The 24,492-nt window shown below is 49.4% G+C and overlaps 1 protein-coding gene and 1 pseudogene across 1 annotated transcript in view; both read right to left on the minus strand.

The window, feature by feature from the left end:
- Positions 1-5,350: 5,350 nt before the first annotated feature.
- On the minus strand, positions 5,351-8,209 carry LOC135278022 (mitochondrial mRNA pseudouridine synthase RPUSD3-like; annotated as a pseudogene).
- Positions 8,210-14,491: 6,282 nt separating this feature from the next.
- LOC135278021 (integrator complex subunit 8-like) overlaps positions 14,492-24,492 on the minus strand; it is a 57,321-nt gene continuing 47,320 nt past the window's right edge. Inside the window, exon 18 of the mRNA XM_064384307.1 lies at positions 14,492-15,766. Within this exon, the coding sequence (XP_064240377.1) occupies positions 15,715-15,766 (52 nt within the window). The 3' untranslated portion in view covers positions 14,492-15,714. The remainder of the gene's footprint in view (positions 15,767-24,492) is intronic.

The following is a 24,492-nucleotide window of genomic DNA, read 5'->3' on the forward strand; positions in this document are numbered from 1 at the left end:
TGGTGAAACCCCATCTCTACTAAAAGCTACAAAAACTAGCTGGGCATGGTGGTAGGCCCCTGTAATCCCAGCTCCTTAGGAGGCTGAGGCAGGAGAATCGCTTGAACCTTGTAAGTGGAGGTTGCAGTGAGCCAAGATCATGCCATAATACTCCAGACTGGGCAACAGAGTGAGACTCTATGTCAAGAAAAAAAAAAAAAAAGGCCAGGTGTGGTGGCTCACGCCTGTAATCCCAGCACTTTGGGAGGCTAAGGCAGGCAGATCACCTGAGGTCAGGAGTTTGAGACCAGCCTGGCTAACATAATGAAACCTCATCTCTGCTAAAAATACAAAAATTAGCTGGGGGTGGTGGCACACCCCTGTAATCCCAGCTACTCAGGAGGCTGAGACAGGAGGATTCATTGAACCCAGGAGGTGGAGTTTGTGGAGAGCTGAGATTACACCATTGCACTCCAGCCTGGGCAACAAGAGTGAAACTCCGTCTCAAAAAAAAAAAAAAAAGTGTAGAGATAGGGGCTAGGCTTAGTGGGTCATGCCAGTAATCCCAGCACTTTGGGAGGCTGAGGTGGGTGGGTCACGTGAACCCAGGATTTTAAGACCAGCCTGGGTAAAATGGCAAAACTCTGTCTCTACAAAATATGCACACACAAAAAAATGAGTTATGTGTGGTGGCACGTGCCTGTAGTCCCAGCTACTTGGGAGGCTGAGGTAGGAGGATCATCAGCTCAGGAGGCAGATGTTGTAATGAGCCAAGATCTTGCCACTGCACTCCAGCCTGGGTGACAGAGTGACACACTGTCTCAAAAAAGGAAAAATTGAGATGGGGTCTTGCTATGTTGCCTAGGCTGGTCTTGAACTCCTAGCCTCTCCCCCAACATGCTGGGATTACAGGCATGAGCCACTGTGCCCAGCCTTCTTACTCTTTTATTTTTTAAAGCGGGGTCTCAGTATGTTGCCCAGGCAGACTAGTCTCCAACTCCTGGCCTCAAGCAACTCTCCCACCTCAGCCTCCTTATCCGTGTGTGTGTGTGTGTGTGTGTGTGTGTGTGAGAGTGTGTGTGAGAGAGAGAGAGAGAGAGACAGAGTCTCTCTTGTCTCTGTTATGAAGGCTGGAGTGCAGTTTTATGATCTCCAGTCACTGCAACCTCTGCCTCCTGGGTTCAAGCAGTTCTTCTGCTACGATTACAGGCACGTGCCACAACACCCAGCTAATTATTATTACTATTATTTTTGAGTCTCACTCTGTCGCTGAGGCTCTAGTGAAGTGACGAGATCTCAGCTCACTGCAACCTCCACCCCACTGGGTTCTAGCAGTTCTGCCTCAGCCAAGGAGGCAGAGGTTGCAGTGACTGGAGACCCTATCACTGCACTCCAGCCTTGGTAACAGAGACAAGAGAGACTCTGTCTCACACACACACACGCACACACACACACACACGGATAAGGAGGCTGAGGTGGGAGAGTTGCTTGAGGCCAGGAGTTGGAGACTAGTCTGCCTGGGCAACATACTGAGACCCCGCTTTAAAAAATAAAAGAGCAAGAAGGCTGGGCACAGTGGCTCATGCCTGTAATCCCAGCATGTTGGGGGAGAGGCTAGGAGTTCAAGACCAGCCTAGGCAACATAGCAAGACCCCATCTCAATTTTTTTTTTGAGACGGGGTGTCACTCTGTCACCCAGGTTGGAGTGCAGTGGCAAGATCTTGGCTCATTACATCTGCCTCCTGAGCTGATGATCCTCCCACCTCAGCCTCCCAAGTAGCTGGGACTACAGGCGCGTGCCACCACACATGGCTCATTTTTTTTTTTGCATATTTTCTAGAGACAGGGTTTTGCCATTTTACCCAGGCTGGTCTTAAAATCCTGAGTTCATGTGACCCACCCACCTCAGCCTCCCAAGGTACTGGGATTACTGGCATGACCCACTAAGCCCGGCCCCCATCTCTACACTTTTTTTTTTTTTGAGACGGAGTTTCACTCTTGTTGCCCAGGCTGGAGTGCAATGGCGCAATCTCAGCTCTCCACAAACTCCGCCTCCTGGGTTCAAGGAATCCTCCTGCCTCAGCCTCCTGAGTAGCTCTGGATTACAGGTATATGCCACCATGTGCAGCTAATTTTTGTATTTTCAGTAAAGACAGGGTTTCTCCAGGTTGGTCAGGCTGGTCTCGAACTCCCTACCTCAGGTGATCCACCTGCCTCAGCCTCCCAAAGTGCTGGGATTACAGGCGTGAGCTACCACGCCTGGCCTTTTTTTTTCTTGAGACAGAATCTCACTCTCTTGCCCAGGCTGGAGTTCTATGGCGTGATCTTGGCTCACTGCAACCTCCACCTCCCGGGTTCAAGCAATTCTCCTGCCTCAGCCTCCTGAGTAGATGGGACTACAGGTGTGCACCACCATGCCTGGCTAATTTTTGTACTTGTAGTAGAGAAGCGGTTTCATCATGTTGGCCAGGCTGGTCTTGAACTCCTGACCTCAAGATCCACCCTCCTTGGCCTCCCAAAGTGTTGGGATTACAGGTGTGAGCCACCATGCCCGGCCTACAATTTTTAAAAGGATTAGCTGGGTGTGGTGTGTGTGCTTGTAGTCCCAGCTACTCAGGTGAGGCAGGAGTTCAAGGCTGCAGTGAGGTATGCTTGTACCACTACATTCCAGCCTGGGTGACAGAGTGAGACTCTATCTCAAAAAAAAAAAAAAAAAAAAGAAGAGCAGACAGACATGAGGAGAAAGCCATGTGCAGATGGAAGCAGGTAGGGCACAGTGGTTTAGGTCTCTAATCCTAGTATTTTGGGAGGTGAAAGTACGTGGATCTCTTGGGGTCGGGAGTTCAAGACCAGCCTGGCCAACATGGTGAAAACCCATCTCTACTAAAAATACAAAAATTAACCAGAGCTGGTGGTGCACACCTGTAATCCCAGCTACTTGGGAGGCTGAGGCAGGAGAATCACTTGAACCTGGGAGGCGGAGGTTGCAATGAGCTGAGATTGTGCCACTGTACTCCAACCTGAGCAACAAGAGATTTTTGTCTCAAAACAAACAAACAAACAAACAAAAAACTTAAAAAAGAAAAAATGGAAGCAGAGATTGGTGTGATTCAGCCATAAGCCAAGGGACACCTGGAGCCATCTGAGAATCTGGAAAGGATTCTCACCTTCAAGCCTTCAGAGTGATGTTGTGCTGGGACTTCTGGCCTTTGGAACCAAGAGACTATTAACACGTTTGTTGTTTTAAGCCACTCAGGCTGTGTTAATGTGTTAATGGCAGCTCTAGCAAACGAACACACCAGGCCAGACACTCTAATCTGGAAATCCTTGTGTAACCGCACCAGGAGCAGCATTGTGGTAACAGCCAAATGACCTAACTGGTCTATGCCAACTCTGGAATTCAAACCACATGCCATGCAACACAGATGCCCTTTACAATTAGGAGCAAGAGCAAATCATGAAAGAATATATACAGTGTGGTTTCAGAAACTTCAAAACCAGGCAAAATGAAATACATTGGTTAGGGATGCATGTATAACACTGGTTGTTATATACAAATGTATACAATGTATACAAATGCATTGTTATATACAATGCATTTGTATACATTATTATATACAACGTAATACAATAATATACAACGTAATATAATAATTACATTATTATATACAATGTATACAAATGCATTGCTTAGGGATGCAAGGTAAACTTGAAAAGCAAGTAATTCTCCCAAACCAGGGCAGTCATTGCCAACCTCAACTGAGCAGAAGAACCCCTTCAGGTAGTTTTTTTTTTTTTTTTTTTTTTTTTTTTTTTTTTTTTGAGACAGAGTCTCACTCTGTCACTCAGGCTGGAGTGCAGTAGTGCGATCTTGGCTCACTGCAACCTCCATCTTCCAGATTTAAGCAATTCTCCTGCCTCAGCCTCCTTAGTAGCTGGGACTACAGGTGCGTGCCACCACACCCAGCTAATTTTTTGTATTTTTAGTAGAGACGGGTTTTCACCGTGTTAGCCAGGATGGTCTCAATCTCCTGACCTTGTGATCCACCCACCTCAGCCTCACAAAGTGCTGGGATTATAGGTGCGAGCCACCGTACCTGGCCCTATTTCACAATTTTTTAAAGAAAAAGATGTGACATCTCCACTTATGAGGTTCCTAGAATAGTCAGTTTCATAGAGACAGAAGCAGAATGGTGGTTAACAGGGGCTGGGGGCAGGGGGAATTAGTGTTTAATGGGGACAAAGTTTTATTTTTGAGGCGGAGTCTCATTCTTTCGCCCAGGCTGGAGTGCAGCGGCACTATCTGGGTTCACTGTAACCTCTGCCTCCTGGATTCTTGCAATTCCCCTGCCTCAGCCTCCCAAGTACCTGGGACTACAGGTGCACATTGCCATACCCAGCTAATTTTTTGTATTTTATGAGAGACGAGGTTTCACCATGTTGCCCAGGCTGGTCTTGAACTCCTGTGCTCAGGCAATCCACCCACCTCAGCCTCCCAAAGTGCTGGGATTACAGACATGAGCCACAGCACCCGGCCAAAGTTTCAGTTTTATAAGATTAAAAAGTTCTGGGCCAGGCATGGTGGCTCGCGCCTGTAATCCCAGTATTTGGGAAGCCAAGGCAGGTGTTGCCAGAGCGTAGGAGTTCGAGACCAGCCTGAGCAATATGGTGAAACCCTATCTCTACTAAAATACAAAAAAAAATTAGCGGGGTGTGACAGTGTGCACCTGTAGTCTCAGCTACTCGGGAGGCTGAGGCTGGAGAATTGCAAGAACCCAGGAGGTGGAGGTTGCAGTGAGCTGAGATTGTGCCACTGCACTGCAGGCTGGGCAACAGAGCAAGACTCCATCTCAAAAAAGAAAAATGTTCTGGAGATGGATGGTGGTACTGGTTGCACAACAATGTGAGTACACTAATGCCACAGAACTGTATGCTTAAAATGGCTAAAATGGTAAATTTTATTTTGAGACAGGGTCTTCCTCTGTGGCCCAGGTTGGAGTGAGGTGGCATGGTGTGATCGCAGCTCACTGCAACTTCCGCATCCCTGGCTCAGGTGATCCTCCCAAGTAGCTGGAACTACAGGCATGCGCCACCATGCCCAGCTCATTTTTCTATTTTTAGTAGAGAGAGGGTTTCTCCACATTGCCCAAGCTGGTCTCAAACTCCTGGGCTCAAGTGATCTGCCCTCCCTGGCCTTCCAAAGTGCTGGGATTACAGGTGTGAGCCACTGCCCCTGGCCAAGATGGTAAGTTTTAGATGTATTTTAACACACACACACACACACACACACAAATCTAACATCTCCCAGCCACAATCAGGATGGAAACCACCAAATAAAAAGACTATGTAGTCAACTCAGCAGAAAGCAAGGTCCGTAATAAACATTTACTTTCTTAGCAAATCCTCAGAATCATAACACGAGGTAGGAACTTTTATTATCACAAGTCCAAAGAGGTCAAGTTACTTTCCCAATGCCACACAGCAAGCAAGTGGCCTGTCCAGGATGAGCCCAGGATTAAACCTGACTGCATGTTGAGCACTGACCTCATTCTCCTTGGGCCTGGCCGGAGGACCCACCCTTACTTTGTATGTGTGTGAGGGGTCAGGGACAGAGGAGGACTATTGTAAGTGGAGCCCCAAGCACTGTAGGGTCCTGGAGAAATAAGGGGGCAGGGGCGCCAGAAGCTCGATGGGGGTGTCCCTGGCCCTGGTGCCTGGGAGGAGGAGCCGATGTAGGTGGAGGTGCAAGGGCAGCTGGGCAGTCTGGAGGGGGTCAGCTGGAGGCATCTGAGGAGGGCTTCATCCAGGACCTGGAATGGGAGAGGCATGTTGTGTTCAGCCCCACATGTTCCAAGCAGCTGAGTACCCAGCTCTAAGGGAAATGGGAGTAAGGCGAGCGCTTCCTCCATTCCTCCCTGCTCTGCAGCTGTTAATCATTTCCTCTTTGCACACAGGTCTGCACATTCACAAGGCACTCACACTGCAGCAGAGACTGGCTAAGAGGTCACCCGATCAGTTTCTTCCTAGGCACAGCTCAACTGCGTTTCCCAGCCCTCTCACAGCTTGGTGAGACATGAGTGAGCTCTAGACAATGGCAGTATGTATGCCATGAATCTGGAAACCATCATTCTCAGCAAACTGACACAAGAACAGAAAACCAAACGTCACATGTTCTCACTCATAAGTGGGTGTTGAACAATGAGAACACATGGACACAGGAACATCACACACTGGGGTCTGTTGGGGGGTGGGGGGCTAGGGGAGGGACAGCAGGGGGTGGGGAAATAGGGGAGCTATAACATTAGGAGACATATCTAATGTAGGTGACAGGGGGATGGAGGCAGCAAAGCACCATGGCATGTGTATACCTATGTAAGAATCCTGTAAGATCTGCACATGTACCCCAGAATTTAAAGTAAAAAAAAAAATCAGCCACTTCAACTCCCTTATTGAACAGATGGACAGAATGAAGCCCAAGAGAGCAGGTGTTCCTTGCCCAAGGCCACACAGCAAGATGTGGGTACAGAGAGAGCCTTGGGAGCCAAATGGGCTGCCTCCCAATAGTCGCAAGCTACACAGCTAAGGTCTGGAGATGCTGCCCATGCTCACCTCTCCCTCTACCTCCCAGAAAGCAGCAGGCAGGTGGGCTGGAGTACCTGTGTTTCACACTTGGTGCTCTCAGATGGCAGCAGAAATCACTGGCCCAGGACAGTGCCCACATGGGCAGAGTATGTGTGGTCCCCAAGCACAGGGCAGAGCTGTAGTACCATGTGCACCTGCAGCTGACTGGAGAACACTGAGCAAGAGGAGAGCCAGGAGAGACGGTGGGCAACTGCTCCTTCTGTCCGACCAGTATCACCCCTCCCCCTGTCCTTTGGAAACACCACCCCCTTTCTCAGACCATATGGTTTCAGTGAGGTTGGTACTATGGCTCCTGCATCCAGAAAGGGACAAACAGGTCAGGACAATCACAGCTGTCAATTTGCCTGGCTGTGGGATCCACTCATGATGAGATGCAACCCGAATTGTTGAAGCCACTGGGCTTAAGGCCTGCTCTTTGCTGCTGGGGTGCTAGCCTGGAGCTGCCTCCTCCAGCTGGGCCTGGTCACATACACCTCTGAGGGCCATCAAATTGCTCCCCAGGCTGCTGTTGGTATCATCACTATCTCCCCAGCCCCTCGCCTCCCTGAGCCAAATGCAGTGTTTTTTTTTGAGATGGAGTTTCACTCTGTCTCCCAGGCTAGAGTGAAATGGAGCAATCTTGGCTTACTGCAACCTCCGTCTCCCGGGTTCAAGCAATTCTCCTGCCTCATATGCCCAAGTAGCTAGGATTACAGGTGCATGCCACCACCCCCAGCTAATTTTTGTATTTTTAGCAGAGATGAGGTTTCATTATGTTAGCCAGGCTGGTCTCAAACTCCTGACCTCAAGTGATCTGTCTGCCTCAGCCTACCAAAGTGCTGGCATTACAGGTGTGAGCCACTGCATCTGGCTCCAGTGCAATGGTGCGATCTCAGCTCACTGCAACCTCTGCTGCCTGGGTTCAAGCGATTCTTCTGCCTCAGCCTCCTAAGGAGCTGGGATTACAGGGGACTGCCACCACACTCAGCTAGTTTTTGTAGCTTTTAGTAGAGACAGTATTTCACCATCTTAGCCAGGCTGGTCTTGAACTCCTGACATTGTAATCCACCCACTTAGGCCGAGGTGACAGACCTACCTGTCAGCGGCTGCAGCTGGACCAGGGCACGGCCAGAGCCTGTGGCCAACACAGGAAAGTGGCTGAGAGTCTTCTTGACGCCTTCCATGATGTCCTTTCAGGATGGGGCCTTCACCGGAACTGACTGTGGTGCCAGCCAAGAGGGAACAAGCATTACAGAGGCCTGGCAGCTATACCCAGACCCTCCCTGCTCCCAACAGACTCTGGGCAGGGCCACAGTATAGGCAGCGGTCACTTGCCTGTTTTAGGGGACAGGAGAGCCAGCCATCCCAAATCCATACCCCTGACTCCTCTCCGTAGGAGTACTCTATCTAGAAGCATCCCTCCTCTTCCCTGCCCAGACCCGGACTCACAAGATTGACCCTATCGATGTGTTCCAGTTTCAGGGCGGTCTGGATCTTGCCCTCACAAGTAGCTGGGATCCCATTAGTGACAGCACTGAGAAAGGGGCAGGAAGAGATCACATCATGGTTTGCTGGGACCTCCCCACCACCCTAGGAACCTCCCAGCACCTCTCACCAGTAGGTGGCTGTGGGCCTCTGGGCTCTCCGTGCATGAATGAAGAACTTCCGGAGGCGACTAGTCACCTGGGGACAGCTGGAGAGGAGTACAAGCCCAGAGGTCTCCCTGGAGTAAGGAGACAAATCACACAAGTTAAAGTCCTTTAGACTCACCCACTAAAAAGGAGGCTCTTAGGAAGCAACACTGACCTGCTTCAGGCCAAACACTAACACCAGGACTATCACCTAGACCACCTCCTGAGAAACAAGGAAGGTTTCCCCTTGTTTGATATGATAACAAGACTATGTAGCTTAATGTGGTTCTCATTTTGCCCCAGGCCCCAGGCCCCAGGGAGCTCAGAGCCAATAACATAACGATTGTCCACCATGTGCCAGAACTTCTAGAAATTCTGCATCTATTAGATGTATGGACGTCACCTAACAGTGGAGGAAAGCAAAATCCAAGACACAGCTTTTAGAAAGGTCTAGAAAGTGCCTGATCTGGCCAGGCACAGTAGTGGCTCAGACCTGTAATCCCAGCACTTTGGGAGGTCGAAGCTGGTGGATTGCTTGAGCTCAGGAGGTTGAGACTATCCTGGCAACATGGCAAAACCCCATCATGTTGCCACCATAGCCAGGTAAAATATAGAAATTAGCTGGCTGCGGTGGCACCCACCTGTAATCCCAGCTACTCAGGAGGCCGAGGTGGGAGGATGGCTTCAGCCTGGGAGGCAGAGGTTGCAGTGAGCTGAGATGGCAGTACTGCACTCCAGCCTGGGTTACAGAGTGACACCCTGGAAAGAAAAGAAAAGAAAGAAAAGGGAAGGGAAGGGAAGGGAAGGGAAGGGAGGGGAGGGGAGGCGAGCGGATGGGGAGGATGTGTTTGGTGATTGTTCCCAACTCTGTGAATGTTCTAAAATGTACTAAAAAACCCTGAACTGTACGCTTTAGGTGTGTGAATTGCATGGTATGTGAATGACCTCAACACAGATGTGATTAAAAACAACAGAAATCAGCTAGAGGTGCATGGTGGCTGCCCTTAGACTCGGCCAGTGTGCTCATTTGCCACAGTTTCCACCTCCCCCTGTTACTCCCCGACACTGCACCTTGGGGCCAGGTCCACTTAGCACAGCATTTCCAGCTGTGTTCCTCACACCCTGCTGCTTCCCCACACCGACTTTACACCTATCCTGCCCTAGAGGAAGTTAATTTAGTGACAGTCTATGTGAAGACAGTCAGTAGGTGCAAAAAGCCAAAGAAAGGCGCCCTGGCTGTGTTTCTGAAAGGAGACTCTGGGACATGGTCACTGCAAAGGTGAACTCCGACTTTGGCCTTTCCTGAAGCCAGGAAGTTGTTTCCCGCTGCTGCGAGCCTGTGAGGGCTACCTCCATGAACCAGGCAAAGGCAAGAGCAAACCCGAGTATCAGGATGGCAGGAGACCCATGGTCAGGGCACCTCTAGCCCACCCACAGCGCTGCACCATCTGAGTCCCCACCACACACCAAGCACCAAATCAACCCAGGCCTGGATGGGTCCGGGGAAAGTCTCTGAAGCTGGCCTGACTGCAACACTCCTCAATCATTCGGAACCACCCTTTTTAACAGAGGAAAGCAGGTCTTGGGCTCACAGCAGCTCAAAGGCTACAGCACAGCAGTGGTTTAATGACATGCTGGGGTGGGTGTCACTGCCATTGTTGTATCAGACCAATGAGCTTTGGGCTGCCTTGGGTTGATGACTTAGAGAGGGTTTATTACACTTTCAGTAGTAAGAGCTCCCTTCTAAAGTCAGTTCTGTATTTGTGATTGCATCATAACCCATCGTGCAGATATGCAGACGTGTCTCATAGTGTTTGTTTTTTACTCTTTTCATTCTATTCTTCCTTATATTTTTGAAAGAACAAAAACATTTTGACCATCCAAACACTCTGATTAGAAAAGAATGGCAAAAGTTCAAATGATGACATAAAAATAATCAGCCAGCCTCCCTATCAACATGGGGAAATAGAAAAAGTGAGAATAGAGTAAGATAGTGGAAAACAGAACACTAAATTCTTCCATGCCACAAGCACAGATAAGTCAACACTTGCAAGAATAGGGAGAGGGTCAAGAAATCAACCTGGGGAAACAGAGAAAGGTGCAACCTCTTTAGAAGCAATTTTCTTTATTGTTGTTAGAGTGCTGCTTACATAATAACATTTTAATTTTAATGAAAAGATTGACAGAAAGGAAACCATTAGGGAACAGTGTGGGTAGTTTGTGGACATGGAATGAAAATCACAAAGGCAGCCTGGGTGTGGAGGGTCACACCGGTAATGCCAGCAATTTGAGAGGCCAGGGCCAGTGGATCCCTTGAGCCCAGGAGTTCGAGACCAGCCTGGACAACATGGCGAGACCCCGTCTCTACAAAAAATAAAAAAATTAGCTGAGTGTGGTGGTGTGCGCAGCTGGGTGGTGGCAGTCACAGCTACTGCAGAGGCTGAGTTGGGAGGATCACTTAAGCCCAGGAGGTCAAGGCTGCAGTAAGCTAAGATCCTGCCACTGCACTCCAGCCCAGGCAACAGAGTGAGACCCTGTCTCAAAAATAAAAAAAATCACAAAGGTAGCAGGAAAATGACTAAAGTTGCAGAATAAATCAGAGACTCTAACAGCTTTGCTAGTTATAGCTGATGAGATTAAGCGACAGCTTTTAAAATACCAATCTATGAATATCACGATGGCCTAGATGAAGAATGAAAATCACCCTGGGGACCAATGACCCAAACTTACCATGGTGATGGCCCTGGTTTCCTGGTAGGCCATCTTGATGTTTTCCGCAGCACTGGTATTGAGGAAGAAGTTACCCGAGTCTTTTCTGAGGTGGAGCTCTACCTGCAGGAGGCAGATTCAGGGAGAGCTGGGCTGTGTGTTGGAGGGGGACGGGGTCCCCCGGTTGTCTTACCCAGGCAGCCGGCAGGGCAAGGGCTGTATCTGGAAGCCAAGATGGTCATAGATGGTCACCTCTTCCAGGCTCACCCTCACGTCCTCTACCAGCACGAGCTCTATGGCAGCCGATGAAGGCACTAGAGGGTCACGCTGAAGGGCAAGAACATCAGATGCATGAGGCCATGGGACACCCGCGGGCCGATACCAGGTCATCCTGCAGGCCACCCTTCAAGAAGAGCCGGACCAGAAGCCCCAGGGCCTGGCCTTGCTCCCAGCCACAATCCCTGATAAACCCCTGGTGCTCCTGAGCCCAGTGGGATGGCCAAGGCCTCTTTGAGGCGTCCCATCTGCACCTCAAGGTGGAGTGAGTTGCTGGCCCCTCCATTCCAGACCCAGAAGTGGGTTGGCAGCAGTCCCGCTTAGATGCCTCCCCACCCTACCAGGCCCCAGTGGTGGGTGACTCACACACACCCTGCTCTTCAAGACCTCACAGCAAAGGGCCAGTTTCAGAGCATGTGGCAGACACAACTCCGGGCAGGGACAGGAAGGCCGCTGCTGGCCAGGCTAGGCAGTGGGGGTGGGTCCCCTGGAAGAGTGGCCAAGCCTGGCTCACAAGAGAACAAGGACAGCCTTCATCCCTTAGGGCGGCACATGACCCACAGAGCTCTGCTTCCTGCCTCATCTGGGTGCCTCACACAAGGGAGCCACCCAGATCGGAGGCCCCCGGGGAGTCCCGTGTTTGAGCACCTCCTCAGGGCCACAGTTGTGCCAGGCACTCAGGGTGCAGCAGCTGCCCACAGGGAGAGGCAACTCCAATGCACAGATGGAAGGGCAGGAGCAGGCCAAGAGCGGTGGCTCCCACCTGGAATCCCAGCACTTTGGGAAGCCAAGGTGGGACCATCACTTGAGCCCAGGGGTTCAAGACCAGCCTGGCCAACATGGCAAAACCCCGTCTCCACTAAAAATACAAAAAACGAGCTGGGCGTGGTGGTGCACACCTGTAATCCCACATACTCAGGAAGCTGAGTCAGGAGAATCACCTGAACCAAGGCAGTTGAGGTTGCAGTGAGCTGAGATCATGCCATTGTACTCCAGCCTGGGTGACGGAGTGAGACTCTGTCTCGAAAAGAAAAAAGAAAGAGAAAAAAGTGCAGAATCCTGGGGGGAACATGTCAGGGTGTTCAGGCAGAAGGCCATGACACCCCCCATTCCTGACCAAGGGATTCCTGTGCCAGTGAGGGCTGAGTCAAGAGGGACAGGCACAGGTGTGCCCCTTCGGGGGCCATCTCCCTCCAGACCAGCCTCCCCAGTGCTGCCCTCGTGGGCCTCAGTCTCTCCCAAAGCTTGCTCCCCAGAAGGCAATAGAAGCACCTCATCCTGGCATTTAGCAACCGTGGGAATCCAGCCCCACTTTCTCCTTCCCGCCTGTGCCTGCTGCCTCCACCTAAATGTAGAAAGACCTACATTTCCTAGTGGCTGTCATCCATGCAGGGCTATTCCTGGGGAGCCCTTCCCTTCCCCACCTCCAGTGCACCTACGGGGCCCCTACTGTTAATAGCAGCACCCCTGCCTGGGGTCCCCGAGAGGCTGGGGTGGGAGAGAGGCAGTCCAACAGGCAGAAATCCATGTCCCCAGATGGTGGCAAGTGTGTGTGAGGTGTGAGTATGTGCGTGCATGTGTGTGTGTGGGGGGGGTAGAGGTTTCTGCACTATGGCAGAAGGAAAGCAGAAGCAGTCCTGGGATCCAGGGCAGAAGAGGCTCCTCTGTGTCCGGGGCTCAAGGACACTCCCCAGAGTGCCAGATATCTCAGCTGGGACTGAAGGGACAGGAGGGCACGCAGTGCAGGAGAGTAAGCAGGGGACTCCAGGCAGTGGGGACTGTGTGTAGGAAACATGATGGCCTGACCCACACGGGCATGGGCACACAGGGTGGTCTGTAAGGCAGGGCCGTGGGAAGAACAGGCTGCCCAGGTGAGTCCTGGTGGACAAGGAGGAGGGCTTCTCCTTGAAGGTCTCAGGGCCAGCCAGTGGGTGGTGTAGGCCAGAGGTCGCTTTTCCTTGGATCCCTCTGGGAGCCTGAAAGGAGGGGCGTGGGTGGGGGACGCTGGAGGCAGTGAGGCTGGTGAGGAGGTGAAGTTCAGTTGAGCCCACTCCCAGGTCAGGAGCAGAGTCAGGGTCTCAGGGCTGTGGCCCAGCGAGGGGCTCAGAACTATTCCACAGCCCCGGCCCTGGAATACAGGCTCAGCCTCTGTCCTGGGACTTGAGCGCTCCCAACCTGGCCCCAGTCACTCGTTCAGACTAGTGCATCCCTCCAGAGAGCCACCCTCATTCATCCTGGGCCTTTGCAGAGGCTACCCTCCTGCCCTTGTCCCTACTCACTTAGGCGACCCCTCCTCACACCGCAGGGCTCAGCACACTGGCATCCAGAAAGCCCCGCTTCCTCCCTCACCAGTGCTGACCTGTGGCCCAGGCCACTCTTCTCTGGCCCCCGCTTCACCTGGTGCTCCTCATGCTGAAGGAGCTTCATGGCTGGGGGGCCTTCCTGATGAGGCTATGGGCTCGTGGAGGGTAGGCTATGTCTGTTTCCTCTGTGTCCATTACATAATGTCAACCACATGAGGAAGGAAAAACCCTACAAGGAAAGGAAAATATTCTCTCCCTTCTCAATAGTTGAGACCAACTGTTCAGAGACGAAAGAAAAGGAACTGAATATTTTGCATGTAGACATTAGGAGATCTTCAAAATCCAAAAGCTATTTCAGATTTTGAAATTACAAATGACTGAAAACCACCATGGCACCTGTAAACCTATGTAACAAACCTGCACAATCTACACATGTACCCCAGAACTTGAGTATAATAAAAAAATTATAGAAAAAGAAACTACAACTGAAAATGCTGTTGAAGTGTACCAGTTTAAGTAGCTAGGAAACTAAATATGAATCTCTATAACCCATCTAGACAAAAGCACTTTTCTTTTAAAAAGAGGAAGAAGTTTTGGGGACCAAAAGTGAGAAAACCTCTGTGAATGATCCCCAGCCATGACTGGCTCATGCTCAGAATTCTGAATGATCCCCAGCCGTGATTGGCCCCTGCTTTGCTCTGATGTCATGAAAAGTCTTTGTGACGGAATCACAGGGAGGGCCTATATAAGGCCCTGGCTGGGTCATGGTTTTTGGTCTAAGATATCCCTGGAAGCTTCTTTGGTGACCTGTGGATTCAGACCAGCGATTGCGATTTGCGAGTTGTGTGTGTGTGTGTGTGTGTGCGCGTGTGTGTGTTGTATCTGTGTGTTTCTGTGTGTGGAGGGGGTTGGGTGTGGGGGGTGTTTGGGGTGGGGGGTGTTTGGGGTGGGGGGTGTTTGGGGTGGGGGGTGTTTGGGGTGGGGGAGGGTTTCTGTGGGAGGGGTGTTGGTGTTTTTCTAGTTAGCATTGTTAGTGTAGTTAGTATAGTTGCTTAGTATTTTAGTGTACTTTGGTATAATCAGTATTGTTGCTTAGTATTTAGTCGTGTAGTTAGTGTAGTAGTGTAGTTAGTGTAGTGTAGTTATCTGCCCCCATCAGTCACCATGGGGCAGATATTGGCCCACACCCCACCTGAGCAGGGGCTACAGTATTATCAAATAGCGCACCTCATTGGCAGTGGTGCCTTCGGCGAGGTGAAGCTGGCCCACCACTTGCTGACTGGCACCCAGGTGGCCGTGAAAACCACCCGCAAAACTGGCGCCAGCGTCGCCATTAGCGAGACAGAGCTGACTATTTTAAAATCTGTGCACCACACCAACATCATAGAATTATACCAAATAATTAACACCAAAGAGGCATGCCACTTAGTAATGGAATTTGCATCAGGAGGAGACCTGCACCAGTGGCTGCACAGCAACTACGTGACAGAGGAGGAGGCCCGGGCTATGTTCCGACAAATGCTGTCAGCAATGCAGTACTGCCATGCTAGGAGAATAGCCCATCGAGACCTGAAGCCGGAGAACATCCTGTTGGACGGTGAAGGAAAGATCAAGATCGCCGACTTTGGGTTAGCGACAACTTACGATGAGGGGCAGTGGCTGACAACATGTTGTGGCACCCCCTTGTACATGGCCCCAGAAGTCATCCTGGACCAGGCCTACCAGTGCCCCGCCATGGATGTTTGGAGCCTAGGCGTCACTTTGTACGAGATGATGTCCAGGCGTCGGCCCTTCTTCTCAAACTTTCGTACGGTCCTCAAACGAAAAATTCAATCTGGAAGGTATGTTTGCCCGGCCTTTTTTTCGGAAGGCCTTAAAAGTCTAATGAAGAAACTGCTAATCAGAGATCCCAGGGAGCGGCCCACAGTACAGGAAATTCTGGGGGACCCGTGGGTCAGCAACGGCCAGCAGTTCCCTGTAACAACTCCTGAAGAGCAAATCCTGCACCCAAACCCTGAAACGATGCAGCTCTTGGTGGCTGTGGGATTCAGGCCTAAGGAAGTCGCCAAGGCGATTAAAAACAACTTATATAATTATCCCATGGCCACCTACCTTATTTTTGATAGCATAAGAAAGCGAGCCACCAACAGACTACAGGCCCTTGCTCCTGGGGATTCCACCTGTTCTCCATCCACTCAAGGTTCCAGTTCACCTGCCAGCCCACAAGGTTCCAGTTCACCTGCTGGCCTGAAGAGGAAGGCAGAGAGTTTTAATCCAGACCCCCAGCATGCCCCCATGGCCTCCCCGACCATCAAGAGCTCCATCAGCAATTGTGGAGATTTAGAAAGCTTGGCTCAACAAGCCCTCCAGCATGACTCCGTGGCCTCCTCCATTGAGAACTCCATCGGCAGTGGTGGGGATTCAGAAATCATGCCTGAGCAAGCCCTCCAGCATGACCGTGTGGCCTCCTCCATTGAGAACTCCATCGGCAGTGGTGGGGATTCAGAAACCATGCCTGAGCAAGCCCTCCAGCCTGACCACGTGGCCTCCTCCATTGAGAACTCCATCGGCAGTGGTGGGGATTCAGAAACCATGCCTGAGCAAGCCCTCCAGCATGACTCCGTGGCCTCCTCCATTGGGAGCTCCATCGGCAGTGGTGGGGATTCAGAAACCATGCCTGAGCAAGCCCTCCAGCATGACCGTGTGGCCTCCTCCATTGGGAGCTCCAATGGCAGTGGTGGGGATTTAGAAACCTCAGCTCAGCAAGCCCTCCAGCCTGACCACGTGGCCTCCTCCATCTGGTACTCCATCGGCAGTGGTGGGGATTTAGAAACCTCAGCTCAGCAAGCCCTCCAGCCTGACCACGTGGCCTCCTCCATTGGGAGCTCCATCGGCAGTGGTGGGGATTTAGAAACCGTGCCTGAGCAAGCCCTCCAGCATGACCACGTGGCCTCCTCCATTGGGAGCTCCATCGGCAGTGGTGGGGATTTAGAAACCGTGCCTGAGCAAGCCCTCCAGCATGACCACGTGGCCTCCTCCATTGGGAGCTCCATCGGCAGTGGTGGAGATTTACAAACCTCGGCTCAGCAAGCCCTCCAGCCTGACCGCGTGGCCTCCTCCATCTGGTACTCCATCGGCAGTGGTGGGGATTTAGAAACCTCGGCTCAGCAAGCCCTCCAGCCTGACCACGTGGCCTCCTCCATTGGGAGCTCCATCGGCAGTGGTGGGGATTTAGAAACCGTGCCTGAGCAAGCCCTCCAGCATGACCACGTGGCCTCCTCCATTGGGAGCTCCATCGGCAGTGGTGGGGATTTAGAAACCGTGCCTGAGCAAGCCCTCCAGCATGACCACGTGGCCTCCTCCATTGGGAGCTCCATCGGCAGTGGTGGGGATTTAGAAACCGTGCCTGAGCAAGCCCTCCAGCATGACCACGTGGCCTCCTCCATTGGGAGCTCCATCGGCAGTGGTGGGGATTTAGAAACCGTGCCTGAGCAAGCCCTCCAGCATGACCACGTGGCCTCCTCCATCGGGAGCTCCATCGGCAGTGAAGATTTAGAAACTTCGGCTCAACAAGCCCACCAGCGCGACCTCATGGCCGCCTCCTCCACCCAGAGCACCACCCAGAGAACCCTGGCTCAACAATCATCACAGGAAGCAAGCATCCTCCAAGCTAGGCAGCCCGAGGCTGTGTTGGCTCAGCCAACAAGAGGCCGGGGCTGCCGCAGAGCTGCCAGGCAATGCCGCAGAGCTGCCAGGCGATGCATTTCAATACTAATGAGATGCTTCTGCCTGTGCCCACCCAAGAGAAGAAGCCGCTCAACATAGTTGGGCGGCTGATAAAATCAGGTAGGTGGGGCGGTGAAGCCGCACTTCTTGTATTTTACTATATTTATTCTGTCTTTATTAGTATTGTTTTAATTGGCAAATCATGCTTGTACATTCATGGGATGCAGTGTGAGGATTAGATAGATGTGTGCACCGTGAAATGAGGAAATCCCACTACTCAGCATCTCCACCACCTCAGAGAGACCAATTCCACGTGATGCCCCAGAAGTGTCGATCTGAACAAGTTGACCCCACTGAAGTAGCCAGTAGATGGATGGTGACCCGGGGCCAGAGAGTGGCAGAGGGAGGGAATGGGGGGTGCCGGTCAAAGGACCAAAGTCTAGACAGGAGGAAGAGGTTATGGCTCTCGTGCACAGCAGGGTAACCAGAGTCAATAAGAATGTATTGCATTTTGCAAATCTGGTCCATGTCAAATGTCTGCATTTAGATTGGAGAGGACGAAGGCCCTGAGGTCCAGAACACTGAAACCTGACAGTGGATGCCAATGGCTGTGGGGAGGAGTCTGGTCAGATGCCCATGCTGGAGCAACGTCGAGCCTGCAGCACTTCTCTACTGCCCTATTTTATCTGTGTTAATAAAGACGGTTCCTCACAAATGACCATTTCTTCCTTCTTGCAAATCTTGTAGTAGCGTTGGAAAGGTGGCAGGTGGGTTGCAGACACTCTGCTGCTTTGCGCCCTCCCTGCACAGGACCGGGGCTAACAGAAGGGTACCAGCAGCTGCCTTTGTTGAAAGAAAAGCTGGGATAATGAAAGGATGTGGAGGAGGACGTGGAAGAGGGCAAGAAAAAAATATAGCTAAACCAGAGTCTAAAACCCGGCCCAGACTGGAGAGAGATCAATGTGCAGTGTGGAAAAAGAAAGGACATTGAAAGTATGCATGCCCCAAAAGAACGGTCTATAAAGATCATGGGGTTTATCCCCATGCAATACCTAGTGGTGGGATATTATCCAAACTGGTGGGTCACTGTCTTACACTACTACTATTGGGGCTATAGGAATATCAGGTAAAAACAAACAAAAACAAACCCTTTTGCCAGTCAAAATATGTCACTGGAAGGCAAGAGGTGCAGCACAAGTTCTTATATCTTCCCAGCTGCCCTGTTCCTTTGTTGGGGAGGAATCTGCTCCAAAAACTACAAGTACAAATTTCTTTTAAGCCTAAAGATAACATGACTTTAGATTTTAAGTAACCAAAGGCTATGCTATTAGCCTTCACGGTACCACAAGCTGAGTGGCAATTATTTGCTAGGGGTATGAAGGGACCTATAAAGCAAACTTGGGGCCAATGAAGGAAGTTATATTGTCAGAACCAATTAGTAAATTCCCGGAGGTACGGGCTGAAAACAATCCACCTGAACTAGCCATGAATCATGCTCCAGTGGTAGTAGAACTAACAGTGGGAGTCAGCCCAGTCCGGCTACACCAGTATCCCATACCACAGGAGGCTGTTTTAGGTGTAGCAAAGCATCCAGAGTGGCTAAGAAACATGGCATTTTGGAGCCATGCCAGTCACCCTGGAACATCCCACCCTTATCAAAGAAATGGCTGCCTAGTAATAAATTGTACCATACCTGTGATAATTATAGGCCAGGGCGGAACCTATGAGCTGTAAACCAAGCAACAGTAACTATTCACCCAGTAGTTCCAAACCCATACACTCTGCTCTCCCTAATTCCCTCCAATGCAGTATTGTTGACTGTTTTAAACTAAAAGAATCTTTTCTTCTGCCTTCGCCCCCATGCCAGTCAGTCGATCCATCTTTGCCCTTCAATGGGAAAATCTCCAGTATACTCGGACCAAGCTTCCCCAAAGGTTCAAAAACTCTCCCACAATTTTCAGTGAGGCCCTAGCATCAGACCTTAATGCTTACACCCCACCAGATAAAAACTGTGTCCTTCGGCAGTATGGAAATGACCTTCTCCTAGCAGCATCCACTATCAAAAATTGCCATGGAGGAACCCAAAACCTCCACCTTCTGTGGAAGGCAAGGTATAAAGTATACAAAAAGGAGGAAAAAAAAGCCCAGATTTCCTGCGAAGGAGTCACATACTTGGGGTTTGTCATAAGCCACAGACAGACAGCATGTGTTAGGCAGCGCATGCAAGGAAGCTGTCTGTAGAATTCTCACCCCAACCTCCCAGCAACAAGTCACAGTGTTCTTAGGGGCAACAGGGTTCTGCCATATTTAAATCCCAAATTTCTCACTAATGGCAAAATAATTATATAAATACACAAAAGGGGGGGAAAGAAAACCCTTTATCTGGGGGCCTGAGCAACAAAAAGCATTTAATACAATCAAGAAGGCTCTAGTTGAGGCACCTGCTTTAGGACTGCCAGACAAAACTAAACCCGTTCTCCTGTATATTCATGAGCAGAAGGGAGTGGCCATCAGAGTTTTAACCCAATCTTGGAATCATGGCATCACCCAATAGCCTGCCTATCAAAGCAACTGGACTCGGCGGCTCAGGACGGCCATCCTGTTTCAAGGCTCTTGCTGCTACAAGTGCTGATAAATTAACTCTGGGAAAGCAGTTAACTGTATGGGTACCACACTCTGTTTTAACACTAATGGAGCAAAGAAGGCGCCATTGGTTGTCAAATCCTAGAATGACCCAATATCAGGGCTTTTATGTAAAAACTCCACACAACCTTAGAAACTATAAACACTCTCAACCCTGCCTCCCTCCTCCCACTGGAAACAGAAGCTCCCCTATATAACTGTATAGAGACAGTAGATCAAGTATTCTCAAGTAGAAGGGATCTTACAGATCAGCCCCTCCAAAATCCAGATGTCAAGTACTTTACAGCTTGTAGCAGCTTTGTAACAGAAGTCAGATGGGCAGGATATGGAGTTGTAACTCTAAATTCAGTGGTAGACGCCCAAAGCCTGCCAACAGGAACCCCAGCCCCCGGAGCAGAGCTAATAGCTTTAACGCAGGCATTGCTGCTAGCAAAAGGGAAAAGAGTCAACATATATACTAATTCAAAGTATGCCTTTGCTATGCTACATGTACATGGGAGCATATACAAGAAAAAAGGACTCCTAACTGCCCAAGGAACAAGTGTAGGGTATCCAGAAAAAATCCTACAACTTTTAGATGCAGTATGGGATCCTAAGAAAAATAGCTGTTATATATTGCCAAGGCCATCAAAAACGTGGGACCCTAGAGGCAAGAGGAAACAGGAAAGCAAATGCAGAAGCTAGGTGTGCAGCAATGAATACTCCACTTTCCAGCACGGTAGGTAGGAAGGCAGCTACTGCCATGCCTCTCCTCCCAGAACCTTTGCCTAAAGAGAAGCCAAATTACTCCCCAAATGAGAGGACCTGGTTTGCTCAGGAAAACAGAGCTTATACAAAAAAAGGCTGGTGGAGGTTCTCAAACAGAAAATTAGTTTTTCCTGAAGTAATAGCCCTCAGGTTTGTAAAACAGTTCTACCAAGAAACTCACATGGGAAAACAGCACTAGAAACACTAGTGGGGTGCCACTTCTATGTGCCACTGCTCACTGTCATCTCCCGAGCCGTCTGTAAACAATGCTTAACCTGTGCTCAGAACAACCAACGGCAAGGGCCATTTTGGCCCCTGGGAATTCAAAAGGTGGGAGTAACCCCATGTGAAAACCTGCTTGTAGATTTTACTGAAACGCCCCAAGCAGGAGGCTCTCGGTTTATGCTGGTGCTTGTCTGCACCTACTCCGGCTGGGTAGAAGTTTTCCCCACCTGCACTGAAAAAGCCATGGAGGCAACTCGAGCATTACTAACAGATAGTATTCCTAGGTTTGGGCTGCCTCTGACTCTCAGGTCTGACAATGAACCGGCATTTGTAGCTGAGATTGTTCAAAATCTCTCTCAACTGTTGGAAATCACATACTGCCTGCCGTCCCCAGAGTTCGGGGAAGGTAAAGCAAATAAACTGGACACTGAAACAATTCCTAAAGAAACTCTGTCAGGAAACCCACTTACGGTGGGATCAAATCTTGCCCATGGTCCTTCTCCGAGTCAGATGCACCCAACCAAACAGACCTAATAGTCACCTTATGAAGTTTTGTTTGGGAAACCACCCCCCACAACCCGGGTAAAAGAAAATCTTTTTTTTAAAAAATAGGAAAAATAAACATTAAGGAGATAAATGCAGGCCCTAGGTAAAGCCATGAAACAAAGCTGGGTACAAAAAAGAATACCCATAAGTTTAACAATTCCAATCCATTCATTTAAACCCAGAGACTCTGTCTAGGTTAAAAAGTGGAACCCAACCACATTGGGCCCTTTTATTGTAACCTTATCCACCCCCATTGCTGTTAAAGTTGCTCAAGTTGCTCTCTGGATTCATCACAGCCAGTTAAGCAGCAGCCCCAGACAAGTGAACCAGTCAGCCGGATCCAGAATATCCCACCAGGCTAACCTGGAGACATGTCATCGACAAGGACCAGGACCAGCTCGGTCCGGTTCCAGATGCAGACGACCCTGAGAAACTGTCGAGCCCTGCTCTAGTCACACAACCAGAAGCTGACTAGTCAACACGCGGCCGAAGCTCGAGGAAGCTCCACCGGATAAGCAAACATAAACTAAAACCTTAAGCAAAATCTTAAACCTTGTCATTTTAATAATGTTAAGCATCCTCTTACTATGTTGACATTGCTGCAAAGCTTCGCTCCCAGGAGAAAGCATTCCTTGTCCAGTCTTAGTGTAAAAATGTTACCTTTCATTTTGCTCATGTCAGCCCTTATGGTAAATCTACTAAGTGACAAAGTCCTGTATGGGTGTCCTATGTGCACCCATACTACACAAATAGGGAATACACAAGTTAAAACTTTACTATAGCAAACACATTATGAGTGTAAAGGAGCTTCCCTAGGAACTTGCATGTATAATCGAACTACCTATTCAATTTGTAATCCAGGTAATAAGAAGTCCTATGTGTGCTAGAACCCCAAACTTTTACCTGGGGTATGGTTTGAGCTCTGTAAAAGAACAGGAAAAGAAACCCTTTACAATCTAACTCGGGTAACCCATGCTCATTAGGGAAGTGTGTCCTTAGATGCCTAACAGGTAGGAAAAACACTTCTTCAAAATAAAACAAATACTTGTAGCCCCAACTTGTTATAACACCCCTATTAGGAAAGTCCTAATTAGGTGTGCACATGACATAACTGCAAATCCTATAACCCTCAAAAAAAGCCGGCGGTGCTTACTCAAATCCCACTTTGGATTAGTGATGCTCTAAGCTGATACAGCTATAATAAATGTACAAATAGGAAACTGAAAAAAACACAGACTGGCCCCCAGAAAAAAATAATTATTATGGCCCAGCCACTTGGGCACCAAAATAGGGCATGGGGATATCACACTCCCATCTATATAATTAACTGCATCATTAGGCTGCAGGCAGTTCTAAAAATCATAACCAATGAAACATCCAAAGCTTTAAATGTGCTACCTTACAAATTTACAAGCCACATAGATGAGAAATGCCATTTACCAGAAAAAAACTAATATTACATTGTCTTACAGCTTAGCAGAAGAAACAACTTAAGGTAAATAATAGCACTGTTCCTGGAACCACAACACTCTGCAGATCAGGCCCCGGGCCTGTGTTTACTCAAATTCCAACTTTTGAGCTGTTGCCCTGGCTGGCCCTGGGTAGATGACTGGTTAGCTAAAGACAGGTAAGATTCTTCAAAGGAAAGACAACCTAAGACAGGCACAGGCACAGGCACAAAGGAGCCATCAGGCCTAAAAGATCATTTTGTGCCTCTCATGGCAGGAGAGAAACTCTCAATCTCGTGCTAAAAATTCAACTCAGTGCTGTACGCTTACCATAGCTAACACACTGGCCTGCTGTCCACCAAAAATACAAAGGCGCTCCCAAAAGGGTTGTCTTCAAAAGCTCTGCAACACACCTAAGCCATCGCCCTGACATCCAGCTACAAAAACCAAACAGGCATAAAACTAATAAATAAGCCCATAGGAATACCAAGTGACCTAAACCAAAATTAACTTCCAAATACTAGTGAATGCTGAAAGCAATGCGGTTGTTTCCTATTAAAGAGTTAATAAAAAGCAACAAAGGGGGGAAATGAAGAGGGAAATTAAATAATAACAATGGTAGTCTACAATTGCTGCATAACACAGTTTACTGTGTTGTGTTCAATATAAAATCTAACCCCAGCTCTGCTTAAAATTAACTCCTTAAAACCTATCTTATCTATTCTGCCCACATTCTCAGCAAAGTTCCTAGACATCTCAAGACTCCTGTTTTTCTTGCTGACCAGCTGCAAGGTCACAGGGCAAGATAACACCCAAAGAATGTGTAATGCATTTCTCAAAATGCTATTTTTCAAATGTCACATACATCACAAGACATGTTACAAATTAACGGTCCTTTGTTGTGGCTTCTGCAAACCTGTGTTACATCATCCTGGATATATAAAAAGTATACCATTTTCTTTCTCCTTTGCTCAATCTTGGGATGTTAATCTGCTGAGTCAGTGGCCACCTTAATAAAATCCTCCTGTTTCACCCATTGGTCTCTCTGGTCCCCTGAATATTCTGAAACACCCCAGGTGTGAGTACTGAATCTCCCTCTAAATGCCAGTTTGGAACCCCAGAGAGAAGGTCTCTGTGGGCCCTGCATGAGCTTCCCAAGAGCCCCTCTGAATCTGTCCTTCTGCTAAGCTGCTGTGTCCCCCCTGGAAGTGCCACCACCGATACCATCGCCCGAAGTGGAAAAGTCTGGCTTCCTCTAAATAGGTGCTGGCCAACTAAGGAGCAGAGTCTGATTTGAGGTTGTCACGGCAGCTTCGAACTGTGGGCTCTTGGGCCATTTGGATTATACTCCAAGTCTCATTCCCAGTCCAGTGCTCCCACACCCAGCAGCTCCCATTCATCTGTCCATGTGCCAAAGAAGGGCCCAGGGCAGTGTGCGGGGCTCAGGGAGGGAGAATGAGGCTCAGGTACATAACTGGGATTCATAACTCATATTTATGCTGAATGTTAGGAGCTGACTTCAATGAAAGAGCATTAGAAAATATATCCTAGCTTTCAAAGAAATATATATCCAAATGTTAAAATCTGTATGCACTGGCATATGAAATAACCATACTTTATTGTTTATTAATAATTTTT

This window comes from Aotus nancymaae, unplaced genomic scaffold, assembly GCF_030222135.1.
Source record: "Aotus nancymaae isolate 86718 unplaced genomic scaffold, 86718_ANA_hifiasm-v0.15.2.pri h1tg000036l, whole genome shotgun sequence".
NCBI lineage: Eukaryota > Metazoa > Chordata > Mammalia > Primates > Aotidae > Aotus > Aotus nancymaae.